The sequence below is a fragment of the Cryptomeria japonica genome, chromosome 5, assembly GCF_030272615.1.
Source record: "Cryptomeria japonica chromosome 5, Sugi_1.0, whole genome shotgun sequence".
Taxonomy (NCBI): Eukaryota; Viridiplantae; Streptophyta; class Pinopsida; order Cupressales; family Cupressaceae; genus Cryptomeria; species Cryptomeria japonica.
Window position 1 is genome coordinate 543,763,806 of NC_081409.1, and position 19,055 is coordinate 543,782,860.

The window sequence follows — 19,055 nt, forward strand, 5'->3', positions numbered from 1 at the left end:
GAGGACTGAGGCAAGGGTATCCCATCTCCCCTATCCTCTTCATTATTATGGCTGAATGTTTTAGTAGGTCCATGGAAAACATGGTTATGCGAGGTTCTTTTAAGGGACTTCAACCTTCCTCACCTGATCTTATCTGCTCCCACCAATAGTTTGTGGATGATACCATTGTCATGGGGGAATCAAGTGTCTCTGAAGCTAGAACCCTGGAGGACACTCTTTGTAAGTTTGCCTCTACTTCTGGTCAGCTCATTAATTGGGTCAAAAGCTAAGTTTTTTTCATCAATACTCCAGAGAGAAGACAACAAAGAATCACTAGAATCCTGGAATGTCGGATTACTGATCTTCCTGCCACTTATCTTGGCCTCCCCTTGGCATTGCACCTCCCGATTCTTTCTGGAGCTCTCTAGTGGACAAATTTCATAATAAGCTAGCTAGTTGGAAAGGAGCCCTTTTAAGTCAGGCTGGAAAGCTTCAACTTTTGAAAGCTTCACTTCAAAGTACACCTATCTATGCCCTAAGCCTTTTCAGAATTCCAGTTAAGTATGTTGATGCAATTGAGAAAATTCAAAGAAAATTTCTATGGTCAGGGTTGAGGACAAGAAAAGAATGTCTCTTGTGGCTTGGGAACAGGTATGTAGACCGAAAAGTAAACGAGGTTTGGGCCTGAGAAGAATCCAGACCTTAAATGAAGCTCTCTTGTCCAAACAGGTTTGGAGAATGTTCCACTCATATAATGAATGGTGTAAAATCTGGCGAAGTAAGTACTTTCTTCTATCCTCCTCTCTTTCCTCTTTTATCAATTCTAAAATTAGTATTAATGGGTCCCACGCCTGGATTCATGCCTCTAAGTGCAGAGATAGCCCCTGGCTTTTTGATAAACCTTTGACTGATATCCCAGAATGGGCCCCTTATGCCTCCTCTTGTATTAGAACTTTTGGTCCTTTAGTTGAAGGGTATTGGACATGCAATAAATGGCAGAACATTGAAAGTATCCACCCAAGCCTCATTAAGCTTAAGAACCATCTATCTTCGCCCTGGTTGAATAAAGAGGAAGACTCCCTTATTTGGAAATATGAACCCAAAGGTATTATTACTGTCTCTTCAATGTATGGTGTTCTCTCCCCCGTCCCTTCTAATGATTCTTTTTGGTCTAAAGCTTGGATAAAGGGTCTGACCCCCAAAATCAACTTTTTCTATTGGACTATTCTTCAAAATAAAATCTTGACCTTAGATAACCTCAAGGGTAGAGGATTTTCCTTTCCTAATAGATGTGATCCGTGTCTTAAGGAGGAAGAGTCAGTGGACCATCTGGCTATTCACTGTTCCTATTCTGCTTCGATCTGGGAAAGATTTCTTAAGAGTTTTAGCATTGATTGGGTGTTTCCTAACACTATCAGTGAGTTGTTCTACTCCTGGAATTACCATTGGTCTAACTCCTTTTTGAGATCTCTGTGGCAGCTATCACTCCCTCACATTCTGTGGGGATTATGGAAAGAAAGAAACAATCGTAGTTTTAGGGACACCTCTCTTACTCAGGATATTGTGTTCCAAAAAATACAATGGGCAATTGTGGAGAATATTGGGATCATCGGGGGTTCCTGTTTTTCTACCAACCCAATGGAATCTAACATTTTAAGTTCCTGGAATTTGAAGAATGTTGGCAGTTCTGATCCCAAGCAAAACAAAGGACTAGAAGAAAGGTGGCAAACTCCCCCTCATGGTTGGTTCATGGTCAATTTTGATGGTGTTGCAAAAGGTAATCCGGGCCCTGCGGGATGTGGAGCTATTCTTAGAGATGATAAAGGTATATGCAAGGAAATGATTGTTGTTCCAATAGGAAGTCAAACAAACCACAAAGCAGAAGCAATGGCAGCACTCCAAGGTATTCTCCTCGCAAAAAGATAGAATTTCCCCTACATATGGATTGAAGGGGACGCAAACAACATCATCAGATGCCTCAAGGGGACCTCTAAGCCCTCATGGTCTATCAATAACATTAGAAAAGTCGCTAGAGACCTCATTAACACTTTTGAGAAAAAGTTACATATCTCATATCTACCGTGAAGCTAATGGGTCTGCTGACTGGGCAACCAATGCAACGGTCAATCAAGACGAAATGATTACTTGGAAGGGTGAACAAGGCCTCCTTGAGGATGTCAGATTAATCATTTTTAAGGACCAATATAATAGCATCCCAAAGATTTTTGATGGACAAAACAATAATGAAACGGATTAAAAGGAGTACTTCGAGCAATTATAATATTGTCAGCACCATTTATTATAACACTCAATCAATCACTTCCCACACTTTCTGGGTAAATTTGGTAGCTCCGAGAAAATTCCTGTCTAAAATGCTATGCAAGTTTCAACATTCTTCTTTGAATAGCGAAAATATGGGCGGAAACAGACGCCGATACGAACCTAGCAGCTGCAAGGAATGGAAGCAAAAGGAGGCGGTCTGGAACATTCTGCAGAAGGGTGGGTTTTCAAAATTTATGGAGAGGATTCATGGATGGGACACCACAGTCATCAATTTCTTCTGTAAAAACTGGAGAAAGGGCATTTTGAAGATGGAAGACTAGTTTGTTGTCATAGATGAAAACCTTATTGCCCAGGCCACGGGTCTCCAAAGGGAAGGTAGCAACTACTACAGGGATAGAAAAGTGAGCAAGGAGGCCATTGAAAGATATCCAGAAACTGACAAGGCGAAAAAATGCCTGGTGAAGCTAAGTAAAACTTACTATCCCCCTAGGGCTTTTGTTAAACCATGGAGGGAGGTCCTTTTTGTTATAATGTGCTATATTACTTTGGATGGTAGATTCACTAAAGTATACAACTACCATTTTGTTTTGCTGAATCATTTTAGGCATGACGAGAAGGTTAACATTCCTTATTTTCTGTTATGTTGTATGAAAGCCACCATTAAAGCCTATAAAGAGAACCCTACGGGGGACACTGCTATGCATAATGGTTTAATGGTTCTTATTTATGACCATCTCAAGGCTAACCAAATAGCTTGCCTACAACCCTCTATTTCAGAGTCTGAGGAGGATGAGTCGGACTCTGTCTTTTCTTTGGATGAGGATTCTGATAGTGATCCAACGAGCGAGCCTGAGGAGAGTATGGATGACTCGGAAGTTGAAGTATGTAAGAAGAGGAAATATTTGAAAACCAGACCCTCCTCCTCAAAGGGAAAGAAATCCAAAGGCAAAATTCTCCAGATTAGCTCCTCCTCCTCCTCGGAGGTCTCTGAAGATTTAGAGAAAGTGAAACCCCAGGGTTCTCTGAAAAAGAAAACGAAACTCCATACACAGACCAGAAACAAACAAAAGAGAAAGGATGAGAATGTGAAGGAGTTGGAGGATCATAAGCAGAAAAAGATTCCGGAAGATGACCAAAACTTGGAGGAGGTGACCACTGGAGAAGTTCATAGGGCTGATGACAAAGTTACTGTTGGTGACACTCCAAATAAGGAACATGACAACTCCGGTAAGATTGATCTCTCCTTGAACCCACCTCCTGAGGGTATGAAAGGTTTTATGGACACCATGGAATGGTTAATCACCAGTTACAAGAAAGCTGTGGATGACAACAAGAGGCTCAACCACATAATCTAGATTCTGGAAACTATCAACACTGGGGAAGGGAAGACTATGGTAGATTATATGGAGGATTTGACAAATACTGTTGCTAAAGCCGAAAATATAAGAGACTCCTTCAACCCCAGATTTGAGCAAATCGAGAAAGACCTACTGGAGAGGAAAGCAAATGCTAATGCTATGGATCAAACTATTTCGGGAATTGTTAGTAAAGTCAGCAAAATTGAGGAATGTCTCAAAAATATTGCAGAGCAAAGCTTAAATATCTTGAAGGTCTCTACTGACAATACTAAAACTCTCATCAACAAATTGGATGAGGAGAAGGATACCCTGGATATTGACCTTGACACTGAAGGTATAGGAGATGTTCAAGGACCCAAAACAAGAACCAGAGGTAAAAAGAAGGAGAAGAAGCCTAACAAGGATTTGGATGAACTCAAAGTTGTTACGACCTCCTATGACCAACTGGTGATTAAGGCGGAGGACCTTCTGAAGACTCTTTAATTGTGCAGTGTTTTCTTGGTTTCTATTGTTTTGTTGTTTCTATCTTTTGATGTCTTTTCTGTTTATTGGCTTTTTCGCTAGTCATTTTGTAAGCGGTTTTTATGTTCTGGATACTCTATTATGACTTTTCTTAATCTCCTATGTTAAAGGTTTCGGGTCCCGAAAACCTATTTTTCTAATTAATCAGAACGATTGAGTTCTAATTCATCCTAAAAGGGACGAACAGTTGAGATTGCGTAGGAGAAATTTTACCTAATATATGGAGAGAGTGGGAAGATGTTTGTAAGGAATCCAAAGGCAAGTGGTAAGGTTGGAAGAAGGAGAAGGACAAGTGGCAGAGGCCGTAAGATAGTGGAGAAGTGTAGGGGAAAAAGGGAAATTAAATAATAAAATTAATTAATTTCTTTAGCAAGAGTAATAGTAAATAGACATTCATCCATTTACCTAGTTAAAAAGGGAAAAAGAGGGAATAGAAGGATAAATTAAAGAATTTATTCAACTATAGAAGAATAAAATTAGAAAATTAAATAATTTAAATTATTTAATTATAAAAGGGATAGAGGAATATGGTAAGATTTAATCAATTAATTAGAAATGATCAATTAATTAAATAATAAAATTATTTAATTAAAATTATAGAAGAAAGAGGAAATATTAGTAAGGGAATTAAATATTTAAAAATGATTTACTTATTGAAGAGAATTGGTGACTAGAAGAAGGGTTAATTTTTAGCGTCCACACCTTCACCTTTGAATTTTCCATAATCTATCAAAGAGACATTAGATGCATTCAAGAAATAGCAATAATAGGCTCACAAAGTAGTATAAGATATAATTTTGGTGGAAGCAGATAACTTAGGCAAAGAATCAAACTTATAAAGCTAAATCGAAGACCAGATACAAGTCAAAATTTGGGTGAAAATGTAATATTTGAACATATAATTACTTACTTTGCAACACTTTAATATCGGTCTTTCAAATGATTTAAAATCTTTGTACAAATTAACCTTTTTACACTTATACATTTTATAAATTTGATGTTGCTAGTAATTAAAGATATTCATTAACATTCATTTTATATCATCCACAATCCAAAAATCTTCTTTCATTCCAAAACATTAACCAAAGCATTAAAGGATTAAATGAACAATCAATAGAAAAACATTTGAATTTAGTACATTGAAAAGGATACTAGAATGCTTGCTTGTTGTCTTCAAATTTCTGCACATTTTCTAGGGGTTGACTTAGGAAAACACATCTCACATCTCTTTGTGATACTATGATTTACTTTCTAAATAATAAATTATATTTCATTTAAAAAAGTTATATCATACTTTAACACCTATACAATTGTATAATTTTGACGTCCCATCTAAAATCCTTCCTTTCAAATAATACAATCCACTTAAATTTTTGGATTGTATATTATGGTGAAATATGGCCATCAAATTTAGGGTCGGCTTGGGAATAACGACAGGTAGTGATGATGGGGGTCGAAATACAAGATTTGGCTCCTCCATCAATTCTTTCCATCAAATTCAAAATTTGAGACGCCTGATTTCTTCCCTCCCAAATTATCCCCTTTCAATCAAAATTCAAATTATCTACACTGCGGGTCGTATATAGAAAGATGACCGCCACTGTATACGGTTCAAACCCCCGGCCGATTTCTTGCATCTGCATTTTTTGAAGTTAAAGGATAGGATTTTGTAAGCTTCAGCGTCAAGCCCTGAAAAGCGAGATCGAGAGCTGGAGCTTTCGCGAATTATACAAGAAAATGCGAGGTAAGGATGGGTTTCACTATAAGAATGATTTTGTTTGCAGGTAATGTCAGTTTTAGTAATTTTTTAGAGACTTTAATCTCTTGAGCATACTTTTAGTGATGGATAGGTACAGGAATCTCCTCGCTTTGAAGTAGTTAGCGCAGCTTAGATCCGCTTGCAATTTATTTGGATCAACAAAAAATTGATAAGAAAACAAATCTAGAGAAATTTGGGTTTTAATGTTGAAGTTCCACTGTCAGTTACTAGCTGTTTGATATGCTTACATTGCAAGGAGTTCATTTTGGCTGAAAATGGTCAAAGTAAATTGACATTTTAACGCTGAAGCGGAAAAGCCCTAATGATTTACCGTTCGAAACACTAAAAAACACTAAGATAAAGTGTTGGAAGCCACAAAACCTTAATACTTTAAGGTTTTGCAGCACGTATCATAATTTGTTGGGTTAAACTCTACAGAAACCCTTTTTGCCAGACAGTTCATTTGATCTTGGTATCTCCAGTAAGATTGGGATGGCTATTTGATCTGTTTACTCTCGGGAGTAGGATTGTTAACTGCAAAAGTTCTTTCTGAAGCTCTAGAGATCATTTAACCTTGATTTCTCTAATTATAGCAGGTTTCATTTGATCTATTTGATTCCAGATTTTGATGGACGTTGAAGTACATCCGAACACTAATTTCACTGCGGTCGTGAAATAATAACGAACCATGGTGAGAGAATACAGTGTGGCAAGCTTCTACACTCGCATGCGGAGTGCTGCAAATGTATCATCCTCTTCACCTGTTTTGATCTTTCCGTCAGCAACTGATACTGATTCTCTCTGCGCTCTAAAGATCGCAACTCATGTACTGGCATCTGATTCATTGAGGTATTCTTGTTATCCCGTGTCCTGCTTTGGGGACATTGATGGAATTGCAGGCCGGCAACTCAGCTCACAGGACCAGGCACTTACAGTTTTTCTAATCAATTGGGGCTGCTCCCAGGACCTGAGACAGTTGTTGAAATTGGGGCCCAGCGTTCAGGTTTTTGTTGTGGACAGCCATCGCCCTATCCATTTGCACAACCTCAGTGACCAGAATCAGCAGGTGGTTGTGCTTTATACTCGGGAAGATGAGAGCCAGGCTGATATAGCTTATGATTTTGATGTCGCAGAACTGGCGAATATGATGGATCTGGACAATGATGATGAAATAATGATTGAATCTGAAAGTGATGACAGTGACAGTGATGAAGACAACGATGATGGTGGAGGCCAGAGAAGAAAACGGAGAAAATTGGATGACAGTGATGACGACAATGGTTTGGATGCACTGAAAACATTGAAGAAGCTGAAGACAGCATATTATGGTCCGGGAACATACTATGGCAGGCCTTCTGGATGCCTAATGTTTGATATGGCCCATGCTCTACATAAGAGCACAAATGAGTTACTTTGGTTAGCATGTGTCTCATTGACTGATCAATTTGTTCATGAGAGAGTCACCAATGAGAGGTACCAGGCTGGTGTCATGGAGCTTGAGCAGCATGTGAATAGTGCAGGGAATTTGGAAATGATTACATCTGTTACACTTAAGGATGGCACCAAGGTTAGAGTACCAGATGTGTCTAGGATTTCCTATGAAGATGAGCCTCGCCTTATGCTCTTGAGGGAGTGGACCCTTTTTGATTCGATGTTATGCTCCTCTTATGTTGCCACAAAATTGAAAACTTGGAGTGATAATGGGTTGAAGAAGCTAAAGTTGCTTTTGGCCAAAATGGGTATTGCCCTCGTGGACTGCCAACAAAAGTTTCAGTACATGAGCAATGCCATGAAGAAGAGAATGAAGGACGAGTTTGAGAGGTTTTTGCCAGAATATGGTCTTAACGAATTCTACTACAGAAGCTTCCAGAGGCTTCATGGATATAGCTCAAAGGTTTCGGCTGCTGATGTTGTGTATGGAGTCACGGCTCTGCTTGAGTCTTCGACAGATTCCAAAGACTCTTGGGCAGAGAAATTCTGGAGTGCTTATTCAGCACTCTCTTTAAATCATTTGGATGAGTTACAAAAGGGGATGCAGCTTGCCATTCGTGTCCAGTGTGCTACTCAGCGGCAGGGTAGTTTGGCAATAACAAGACATGGATTCATCAAGAGTGCTCGGAGTTTCAGATGGGTGAAACTTGAGGATGGAGCAGATGCTGAACTGTTAGCTTATCCCCAAGCAATTGTTAAGTTTTGCTATTTCCTCATGGATGCTTTGAGAGAAAAGGGTGCAAAGACAAAACCCATGATATGTGCAGCTATTATTCCTCACTCCAAGATGGTATTGGTAGTAGGTGTTGCCAACAGACCCATACTTGGAGCCCAACAGGGCAATCGGTTTGGGCTTGCATTTCGTGCCACAGCCAAGGAACTTGGGGCTGATTACAGACATGATGCATTTGAGTCATCCTGGATTAAGCTAGATCTGACAGCTGTCAATTCTTTCATGTTAAGAATATCAGAGAAACTCTAATTCACAGGTGACTGTAGCTGTATTATTTTAGGAACTAATTGTTTATGGAAGGCTGAGAGAAGAACAGCCTTCCTGGTTGTAATGTGTCTCAATACTCAAATGCAATATGAAATGGTACTGCCTAACCAGTCACTGTGACATACATCATTTCTTGTAGTTTTATAAACATTTTGGTTGTTACCTAGGGCATTTCCTGTGCCTGAGGCATACCACTATATCATTTAATTCTATCATCTGGAATATTGGATTGGTTTGAGTGTGATGTTCTAGATGGCATGTTTTTCAATTGATATCAAATGATTTGACGAAAATTTCATATTCAGCGTATATATCACATGATATTGTTTGACTACCAGCGTAAATCTTTAATTGATAATTTGATAGAATAAACAAGATTGTTTTGGCCTGCAAGATGAGGGAAGAATTTGTAGAATCTTTGTTTGGCCATAGTATGATTACTTGCAAGAATAGTCTAATGGAAAGAATAACTGCTTATTGGAAAGTCTAGCATGATTAATTTTGTGCTGGTTGATAGTTTTGGATTTTGTGGAAATTGGTTTGGGATCCATGAAATAAAAAATCCCAGCAACTGCAAATTTACAATTTATTTCTGTACAGTTGGAGACTTACTTGTAGGAAGAAGATTTATTATCATGGGGAAACCATGAACTTTTATTAGCATATTTATGCAGCTTGAGTATATATTGTACCTGTGTATATTTATGTACAATGGCAGCAGGAGTGGTTTTTCAGAAAACAATATTTAGAAGTTGTATCTTGTATTTAGTGTTCTTAGCATAGCTCTATGTTGTCCTAAATGGTACACCTGTACTATTGAAAATTTAGGGACCATCTTGATCATTCAAAATGTCAAAATGTCTCATCAAGTTTCAAATTAGAACTTGCAATTAATGGAGATCTAGTTTCAGAGGAAGGTATTAAGGGAGAGGACCTAATGGTGGGTTGTAGGTGCCCACAGACACAGGTGCCACGTCAACACCTTAAATTAACTGGGTGGATAGTCTGACCTGTCACTAATATACTATTTTATAACTCAATATACTGCATTCTCTGCCACATATACACTCTTTTTATTTGAAACTGTTACTACATGCTAATTTCAAAGGGCACTACTATGTTTGGATGTGTGCTCCCTCGATTGAATCCTGCACCATATTTTCCAGTTGTTCCATGAACATGATATTTTATATTTGGTGCTGGAACCTGCATCAAGTTAAATCTTTCCTAACCTATGCAGAAAGGACTCATCCATGTATTCCTTACTGTCATTGATGGCGCTTTTGATACTGGTTGTAGCTCACTCTTGACCCTCTAATCCTTACAGATTTCTACTGTTAGCTGAACACAATAGCTTGCATGTACATTAACTTTCTCACCTTCTGTGCCTGCATTATTGAAGCAGATATCTTGCATGTACATTAACTTTCTCACCTTCTGTGCCTGCATTATTTAAAATATTGTGATATATTCTGATAAATCTTTTCTTGGCAGGGTTTCAGACATTTTTTTGGAAATATTGCAACTTTTTCAAAATAGAACTTTGACTGAAAATTTCACCAATGTATGGTGATATGTCACTGATAATATCAAAATAAAATGATTGTTTTCTTCGTCTATATAAGTGTCACAGCTGTGATGTTTTTGATCATTCCTCTTTGGAACTTATATAACTGGGTTATACACTTTGAAGAGTGCAAGTAACAGTTAAAATTTCCAGCTGTCATTATTGAATAGCTGTTAGGTCTGTTGCCAAGGGACGAGCTATTATTGCTGTCCTTATATAAAAAATGAACATAGTTATCTGCAGCTGTGAAGACACTTGGTATAACTAATTTGAAAACCTTGTGAAAAATTTCACCAGTATATAGTAATATATCTCTGGTAATATTGCAACAAATTAGTTTTTTTTCTCTAAGCATCAAACTTATGTTTTTTTTGATCATTCTCCTCTGGAACTTCTATAAATGGTTATACACTTTGAACGGTGCAAGTAACTGCTAGGATTTGCAGATGTCATTAGTGAATAATTATGGTTAGGTCTGTTGCCAAGGGACAACGGCAATTATTGTTGTTATTTAAGAAATGAACATAGTTATCCACATTTTTGAAGACACTTGGACTTATCTTTCTTGCTGCAGTCACATTCCTTGTTCACAAAGATAACAGCGGAATGTGACTTGCCCAAGATTGCTGGCATTGTGTATTGACCAAGATTATTCATGATATCAAAATTTGGTGGCTAGATTATAAAGGGGTTAGTCAAAATTGGAATAGCAGGTCAGGGCTTTGTATTTTCCCCTGATGAGTATGCTCATCTCTTCATTCTAGTTTTTGGACTTATCTTTCTTGCTGCATATTTGGTCAATCATTTGGCTGGATCTAAGTTTAGTTAGTTTGATCTAACCCTGAGAAAACTCTAGCTATAAATTGGAAAAGTGAAGGTGGGGTGATGGAAAACTTTCTAAGTATATTATTATGTCCATGATTATGGTGCTAATTCTTTCTGATTCAGATTTGAAGATGATGAAAGCTACTGGGTTGGAGGAAAGGCTTTGGAAACATCAGGTCTCATCCCTTGATTCGTAAGGGATCCTTGATGAGAGTATAAGTAATCAGGGGTAACCTTCTCTTGTTTCTTGCTATTTGTTGGTAACATTAATCTTCTATTACATTGTATCATTACGGGTCTTATGTTGGTAGCAAATAGTGTGAAGCTTATATGCCCACATGAAAAACAGAAAAACGGGGTTGTCAGATTCATTGATGCATTTTGACTTCATAATATTTGCTCATTGATAATAGGTGTCTGTATTTTCCTTAATGCTATTTATGGGCACTGAGCTTTGACTTGCAGGATGCAGCTGTGAAGGGATCCTTGATGAGAGTATAAGTAATCAGGGGTAACCTTCTCTTGTTTCTTGCCATTTGTTGGTAACATTCATCTTTTATTACATTGTATCATTACGGGTCTTATGTTGGTAGCAAATAGTGTGAAGCTTATGTACCCACATGGAAAACAGAAAAACGGGGTTGTCAGATTCATTGATGCATTTTGAGTTGATAATATTTGCTCATTGATAATAGGTGTCTGTATTTTCCTTAATGCTATTTATGGGCACTGAGCTTTGACTTGCAGGATGCAGCTGTGATCTTAAAGTTTGCACTTTTAAACACAAGGGAGTTGATATCTATTACATACTGATCTGTGAATTCCTTATTGGCCCGAGCATTGATGTTATGTGGTTATGCATGGGAATTCCATGAATACAGTATCCCAGGTCATCATTATCTGGTTATAATATGCGCGCATTATTATATATCTGTTTCATGGGTATCATAAATGCGTTTTAGCTGATAACACAGTTTTGTTATAAATTCACTAGTTCAAGATTATTGAACATGGCTTAGGAAGAATGAACCTTGTAATGGATTGGGAGATTCTCCTTTCTGTGATAAATATTGGATGGGTGAACCATTTTTCATAAATCAAATATCTTCTTGGGTATTAAAGAAATCATGCAGCCAATGTATTTTCTTAGCTTCTTGTGTTAGTTTTTACCTTAGCCGTTGAGCTATAACAAAACATAAATGTGGGTAAGTGCCATTAGCAGTACTAGAAGGCTAGGCATTCTGAAGTTGAGGTTCTTGGGTATTGTCTTTAAGTTCAAATCTTCAGGCTAACAATTAAATAGCTAGCTTAAGACTTAAAAGATGCTCCAATTCTTTCAGGACTGTAATATATCACTGTTGCTTGTGCAGGCCTGATGGTGTTAATGACCCTTTCATATTAAGGGCTGTGTTGAGCTTATTTGATGATTGTGGCATCATACATCACTTGGTCTTCTTTTTGGCCATCATCTGTTATCTCACAAGGAACTTTAGAACATTGCCCTACAGCTTCAGTAATCTTGTCCTGAAGATGTTTGCGAGGATTCTACTGTTGAATCAGGCAAATTATCTTCCATAGGCTTATAGTTAGTGTAGTTGGTCTATAACAGCCGGAGAAGTATAATTATGACATTACTTTCATCTATAAGATATTGGAAGGCGTTGACTTGATAGGTGTATGCTCATTTCCATTCAATTCTGTACTATAGCACTTTTGCAGTCCTCTAGTTTTGTCACAGCATAAGGTGGGTTATTTTTCCCCATGTGCAATAATGAATTCACTTGCATAACTGTTACAGTCTTACAGATGTTTGTACCTTGAAAATGGATCTGCTGTTGAGTAGCATGTGGATTTTTAGTAAGCCAAAGGATTCTTTAGTACTTGGTAGAACTGTGATACTGAAAATTGCTACTCTGCATTAAGGTAAGCAGGGTTGTTAATTTGCATTTTTATATACCGTACATTCTAAAGTCGATTAAAGACTGCTGATAAGAGTCTTAACTTGAGTAATGATTCTATTTAATAATGGATGTAATATTTCTACAGTCCATGTTATTGAAATCATAAATGTTTCTGGGTGTAACTGTGTGAGAATTTTTTACATCAACCTTTCAGATCATATTCCATGATCCGTCATTGTGACAAAAAGAAACATAACAATAATACATTGCAGGCACAGGATCACTAAATAAATTATAAAGGGAGTGGAGAGATGTGGGAGGAACTGAAAGCAAAGACCACAAGGAATTAAAATCTCTGTTTTATGAAGAGCACATTTAGAGACATAAAAGTTTGATAGAAAGTTTTTGTTACAAAGGAGAAGTACCCAATTGAAAAATTAAAGGTTTCTAATTTCGTTAAAACTATTGGTTTTTGCTTATTTTCCTGGGTGGAGTGGATACAAGAAAATATCAGAATGTTCTATCAATAATATAAATACACCACATTTCGCTTACACTGTCCAGATAAACAAGTCCATATTAAGTGGCTCAGAATTCTGCCTCTTCCTGACCGTGAGAAGATTTGCTGTAGAAGAAAGAATCGGGTGAAGGTGAGGATCCTGCAAATCAGACAAGCTGCTCAACATTGACTCGACAAATTCATAAGACATAAAAATAAGAAAATTTGTTCAGTCTAAATGGTAAAAATAGCCTTTTAAATTATACTACTATAATATTGCTGTTTGGTTGTAAAAATTGCTTTAGAGTGTCCACATCTTGATGATTAACAGAGATAGGGGCCTTTCGTTGAATTAAGCCTCACACCGTGGCAGGTGAAGTTTTGTTTTCAAGATTGGCAGACTCAAATGGAAGTCTAGAATCAAGGCTTTACCTCTCTTTTTCTTGTTCACTCCATTTTATGAAGCATACCGTAACTTTGAGCTTCAGGCTCAGCAGGACCATGTAGAAAAATAACATTTCAAAGAAGAGCATAGGCAGTGGCAATCTGAACGGGGCAGACTCTCCTTTTGTCAAATCCGTGGCTTACAAAGAGTGCCTCTTTTCAGCAAGAGGGCTAGGACAGGAACTATGCCCTGGAGCAGGTTTGGAATTATTATTCAATGGCAAAGAAGGAAATCTTTAGACTTGTTCCGTGTGATTTCAATAAGACACAAACCAGGGGAGAGCATATTTCATCATAGGAGTAAAACTCAGGAAAAATTTGCAAGTAATTATGGCTCCCAGTTTTCTAATGTCGATTTGAATTATTGTGCCATCTTGCAGTCAAATCGTCCATAAAAAAGAGAAAAAATAATGATTTTTTTTGAAAATCTTGGAATAACTTGGGATCACCTCATGAATTATTCCTGGTTTTTTCCTCCCTCACAGATAAAACTTCAGAGTTCTTCAACATTTGAACAGATTTGTCCTTTTTCCAAGTAGCTGAAATGTGATATCTTTTATAAGGTTAAATCAGTCTTTAGGACTTTTAGTTATATTTGCTGGTTTGGAAGATTATTTTGGTGAATTGTCTAGCTTTAGGCCTACTTTTTCAATTTTGGTCTAATTTAATCGCTGATTAATGAATGTGTTCCCACTACCCGTCAGTCTTATCTTTTAGTAGTTGTTTGTGTATTTTTGGTTTGTAACTGTCAGATTTGGACAATTCCTTTGTTTGGGCTATTTTTTGCCCTTTTGATGAGTTTTGGCATTTTTTGGTGATGGAGGGAGGTTTTTGGCTATGTAGAAGTTTTGGCGTTGAAGACTTTCTTTTGGTGAATAAAAGATTGATTATTGAAGCTGTCTCTGTTTCTGTCTAGTTTTTATTTATGTATTTTGGATTAGTGGATTTGAGTTCTGAATTACTGTTTTGCGTTGGCTAGCATCTATGACCGTTTTTCTTTCAGAAGCAAGGTGTTTTATGGATTTTATTAGAAAAAAATACTGATCAGCATTAGTGGGAGCCTTGGCAGTGGAGAGAGCAGAGGTACTCTTTGCATCAGTTTTGGTATTATAGCAGTCAGCAATGGCTCAAAGGGGAGTCCGTGTGAATTGGGGAGGAAGGAGCAGGAGGAATCCATGCCATTGTAGAAACTTACTAATGCCTTGAACCCTATGGAGAGGCTTATTGAATCTTTGAAAAGCCAACTTCTAAGGTAAAGGTTGATATTTCTGATTTTAAAGGTGAGCTCATGTAATGTCCCCTTCCTAATTTGCCCTAAAATCGCAATTCCCACAAATCAGGGTTAGGGTTACATCTTAACGAGTAAATATTTCTTCAATAATGCAATCCCGAATTTGAATCCCACAATCACAACATGACCACATATGCAAATATACAAATATATATATATACACTTAATTGTTAGGGTTAGGCAAATCAATCATAATCATGGATTACTAATAATACTACTAAGGATTGTGACGCTTTCACACATCACCCCATTGCAAATGGGGACCCCCACTTTTTGTTTTGCTTTAGTGTTCTACTTGGCAATAGTCTCTAAGTTGTTAACCTTAACTTATGAGTGGAGGTTGGTTCTGTTAGTTTAGGAGGAGTTGAGGTTAGGTTGCAAGAGGTTGTCAAGTTGCAAGGAAAGATGTTAAGTTACTAGGGTTTGTCATGATCAATGTGTCTAAATGAGATTGAGTAATCCATTGATCATTGAAAGCTTAATGGGCAAGATTGTCTAGGTGAGCATGTCATTTGACATTTTGTGCAAACCAGGCTAGATGTTGCGCCCTAGGAAGTGTGACCTTAGGCTTACAAAATTGCCTTCCAATGATGAAATACATCCAAATAGAAAAGAATGAAGGCAATGGACTCATGGAAGTTTGAAGAAGAAAAATTTGACTAAGTCAAAATTTTGCTTAAGTCATGGTCCTAACACTAGCTTGCTCACCAAGAGCAATTTGTGTAGATGGACCCTAAAAGTGTGCCCATGCTAGAGAGGCAAGAATTACAAGATGATCTAAGGCAATGCTAGTAAGGGATCAAGATTGAATAATTCAGGTGCGAAGACAAAATTTGGCTAAGTCAAGATTTTGCTCAAGCCAATTAGGACCTTGCCCTAAGCAATAAATTTGTGCCCTAAGCAAATGAAGCAATAAATTTGCCAATTAGGACATTTGAATGAATGATTTATGCAAGCAAGGATGAAAAATAATGATCAATTTGTGCAAATACCCCCTTAAATCGCACCCAAGTTGTGCAAATGCATGGTCAATTTGTGCCCTCCCTTGAAGCTTTGTGCAAATGAAAGTGAAAAATGCGCTCAAGCAAGAAGTTGTGCAAATGAAGGTGGAAAATGTGTGCAAATGAACATAGGATTTGCACCTTGAATCTTGTGCATATACATATGTATTTTGCACTTCATTTGTGCAAATGAGGGGTGAAAATGCAACTAGGTAAAAAGGTCAACTCAAGCATAATGTAATGTGTTGGAGAGCATGAGATGAAGTGAGTGAAGTTGAATTTGAACCTAGACCTAAATGTAACATACATGTCACACTTGAGTTTGTGATCAACTTTAAATTTGCTTCTTTGATTCGTAGTGTTTTGATTCAAGTTTATCTTGTTGGCATTGTGTTGTCATTGATGCCAACTGGTATGGGATGACTACCGGTATGAGAGATGTATGTGCAACACTGTCAAGGAGGAGTATAGGTTGAGATATCTTTGATATCACCTTGTGTTGCAGAACACCGGTAAGGTAAGGAAGATGACCCCGGGAGTCACCGGTACACAAGTTCGTGCCTGACTTGTGTGGATGAGTTGGGAAGGTGATCGGTACCGGTAAGGAAAGGATGTCAACTGGTAAGTGATGTGGAGAAGTCAGATCAACCAAGTGAGTGGTTGTCAGCCTGCAAAGCTCATGACCGATGTACAAGTTGAAGGGCCAAGGTGCTAGAGTTGTTGTTTGTGATGAAGAGGCAGAATGTTACCTAAATCACATCAACACAACAGGAGAAGAATGAACAGATCACAGGTATGCTGTGAAGTTGCAGAACAACAAGACTCCCACTGGATGAAGAATGCAGTCACCATATGAAGAGATGACTGACAATGAATGTGCTCACATCGGATCTATCGGTGAATTGAGGGAATGCCTTAAGTGCATGAGAACAAGAATATGCACTGGACCAACAAAGAAGGCAAGTTGAGTTGTCGGAACAGATGGAGTGTGATGTGTTTTTCATCTTGACAAACCGGTTGTGATATGGTCCGAGCTGATCAAGGAGAAGGCAAGGTTGAGCAGATGCAAACAGAGGAATGTGGCCCGACTGAAGATGGAGTCTGGTGAAGGTCGATGACAAAGTGTCATCAAGAGTGCTTACCGGTATGTAAGTCCACCAGTAATATGGACAAGGTGCAGATGCAAATGTCTTCCCACCTCGTGGGAATGAGCATGCTTGGGATAGACATGTCTGAAGACCGGTTTAGGTGTTCCATCGACAGTTCAACAAAGAGCAAACATGAGGAGTTAACTGGTAGAATGTGAGATACCGGTAGGATTAGAGAACCGACAGAGAAGAGAAACGGGTAGAGTGTTTGGTCGGTGATCCTATCTAGACCGACATGAAGAGTCAAGCTGACAGCTGGTCGACATGGATGCCACATGGAGTCAAGGTGACAAACTTGCATTAGGATGAAGAAGGAATGTACACCGACGAGGTAGTTGCAGAGTTGTCGACATTAATGGAAGATCCCACAAATCACAGGACGTTTTGTAGAGCTGTTGCAGAGGTTTGCGGCTCGAGGTCTGGAGGACAACTTAGAGCCAGCTAAGATTGATTGAGGAGATCGAGGTAGATGAAGGAAACAACAAGATAGATCTTGGTGGTTGACCAAGAAATCAACCGATAAGGGAAAAAGCAGATCGCCAAAGATGGAAGGCGTGATCAAGGTGTGTTAATGGCATAGTTGTACAGTTGGCTGTCTGGGTGATCAAATTGAGCAAGATCTGATTGGATTTGGTTTGCCTCAAGGTTGATGAGGAAACCCTAACCGTCCATGTTTTTGAATTGGTTTTTGGCGGGAAAACCAGGTTATAAATAATGAAGCCAAATTCATTGAAGGTTGCTGCTGAATGGAAGTAGAGTGTGTTGCTGCGAAGTGATTGAGTATTACTTCTGCATATGAGAGCAAATCAACCAAGTGATCAACGAGTATCTGAGAAGAGAGTGAGAGTGAGGGAGAATCAGGTTGAAGTGTTCAACCAGTAGCAGAGCATAACCGGTAGTGTCCATATTGATAGAGAAGAAGTGAAGGAAGTTGCAGAGAAGGCAGACAGAAAACTGACAAAGTGTTGTACCGGTAAAGAGTAGAGAGTAAGGTGGAGATCCAGCAGAGCAAAAGAAGAGGAGAGGTGTACCGGTAGAGTTTACCGGTAGAGAAGCAGCAGATGAGAGCATTAGGAGAAGTGTACTGGTGTAGCAGAGAAGGTATCTTACTGATAGAGTAAGGTATATGAAATGGTTACAAGATTCACTTGTAACAAGATAACTACTTTTGTAATTGAATTTTTTTATTGTGATCACTGAGTTGTAGCTCGGTGCAGGGGTTGTAGCTCCTCTGGGTTGTAGCCCATAAACAAGTTAGGGGTTGGTGCTCCTTGGGTTGGAGCCCTAAACATTGTAACAAAGTTTTGATTGTGAGGCTGGATTGGAGTAGTAGACTCCAGCAACATTGCTCACCGAGGTTTTTCCCATCATGGGTTTTCCTCGTATATGCTGGTGTTATGTGATGTTCCTTTGTGTGATTGCATTTGTGTTGGTCTCCCCACTAACCGGTAAGACTGCATTGTGTTAGATCCCATAACCGGTATACACACCTAGGTCTTTAAAAGGGAAAAGTTTGAGAACTGCTGATTCACCCCCCTCTCAATGGTACGTTGTGTCTAACATATCTCTTTTGCAAGTTTGATTGCACGTGGATATGAAGGAATTCACAAGGATGCGAAACGAGTGTAAAAGGATTTCATCAAAGGCTATCAATATAGTTAGCACCAAGTGGTCAAACCGGAGCTAGCATCAAGTGAACAACATAAATAAGTCATACAAACAATTGCAACAGGCTCTCAACATCTCCAAAGATAAAAGGATTTGCTTAAGCAAGGCAAGTTAAACAATCAAAGCTAGAGGGTCGACTTGATTGTGATGATGCCATCATCATCACACCAAGCTTAGAGATGTTGAGTATCAAGAGATATTGCTCAACTACATACGGATGTGATGAGGTATCAAGTTTGCAATGCAAACTGAGGTGGTATCCCTATCATCATCGACCAATCAAAGGATTTCACATCAACATGTCTAGATGCAATGTACT

The 19,055-nt window shown here is 38.4% G+C and overlaps 1 protein-coding gene across 1 annotated transcript; it reads left to right on the top strand.

Moving 5' to 3' along the window:
- Positions 1-5,561: 5,561 nt before the first annotated feature.
- Positions 5,562-8,630, top strand: LOC131034577 (cell division control protein 45 homolog). Its single transcript, XM_057966112.2, has 2 exons — positions 5,562-5,886; positions 6,524-8,630. Exon 2 carries the CDS (start codon positions 6,590-6,592, stop codon positions 8,372-8,374), a length of 1,785 nt encoding a protein of 594 aa, XP_057822095.1. The 5' UTR covers positions 5,562-5,886; positions 6,524-6,589; the 3' UTR covers positions 8,375-8,630.
- The last annotated feature ends 10,425 nt before the right edge of the window (positions 8,631-19,055 follow it).

Coding starts and splice junctions, on each gene's coding strand:
- LOC131034577 (XM_057966112.2), top strand. CDS start 6,590: ATGGTGAGAGAATACAGTGTGGCAAGCTTCTACACTCGCATGCGGAGT.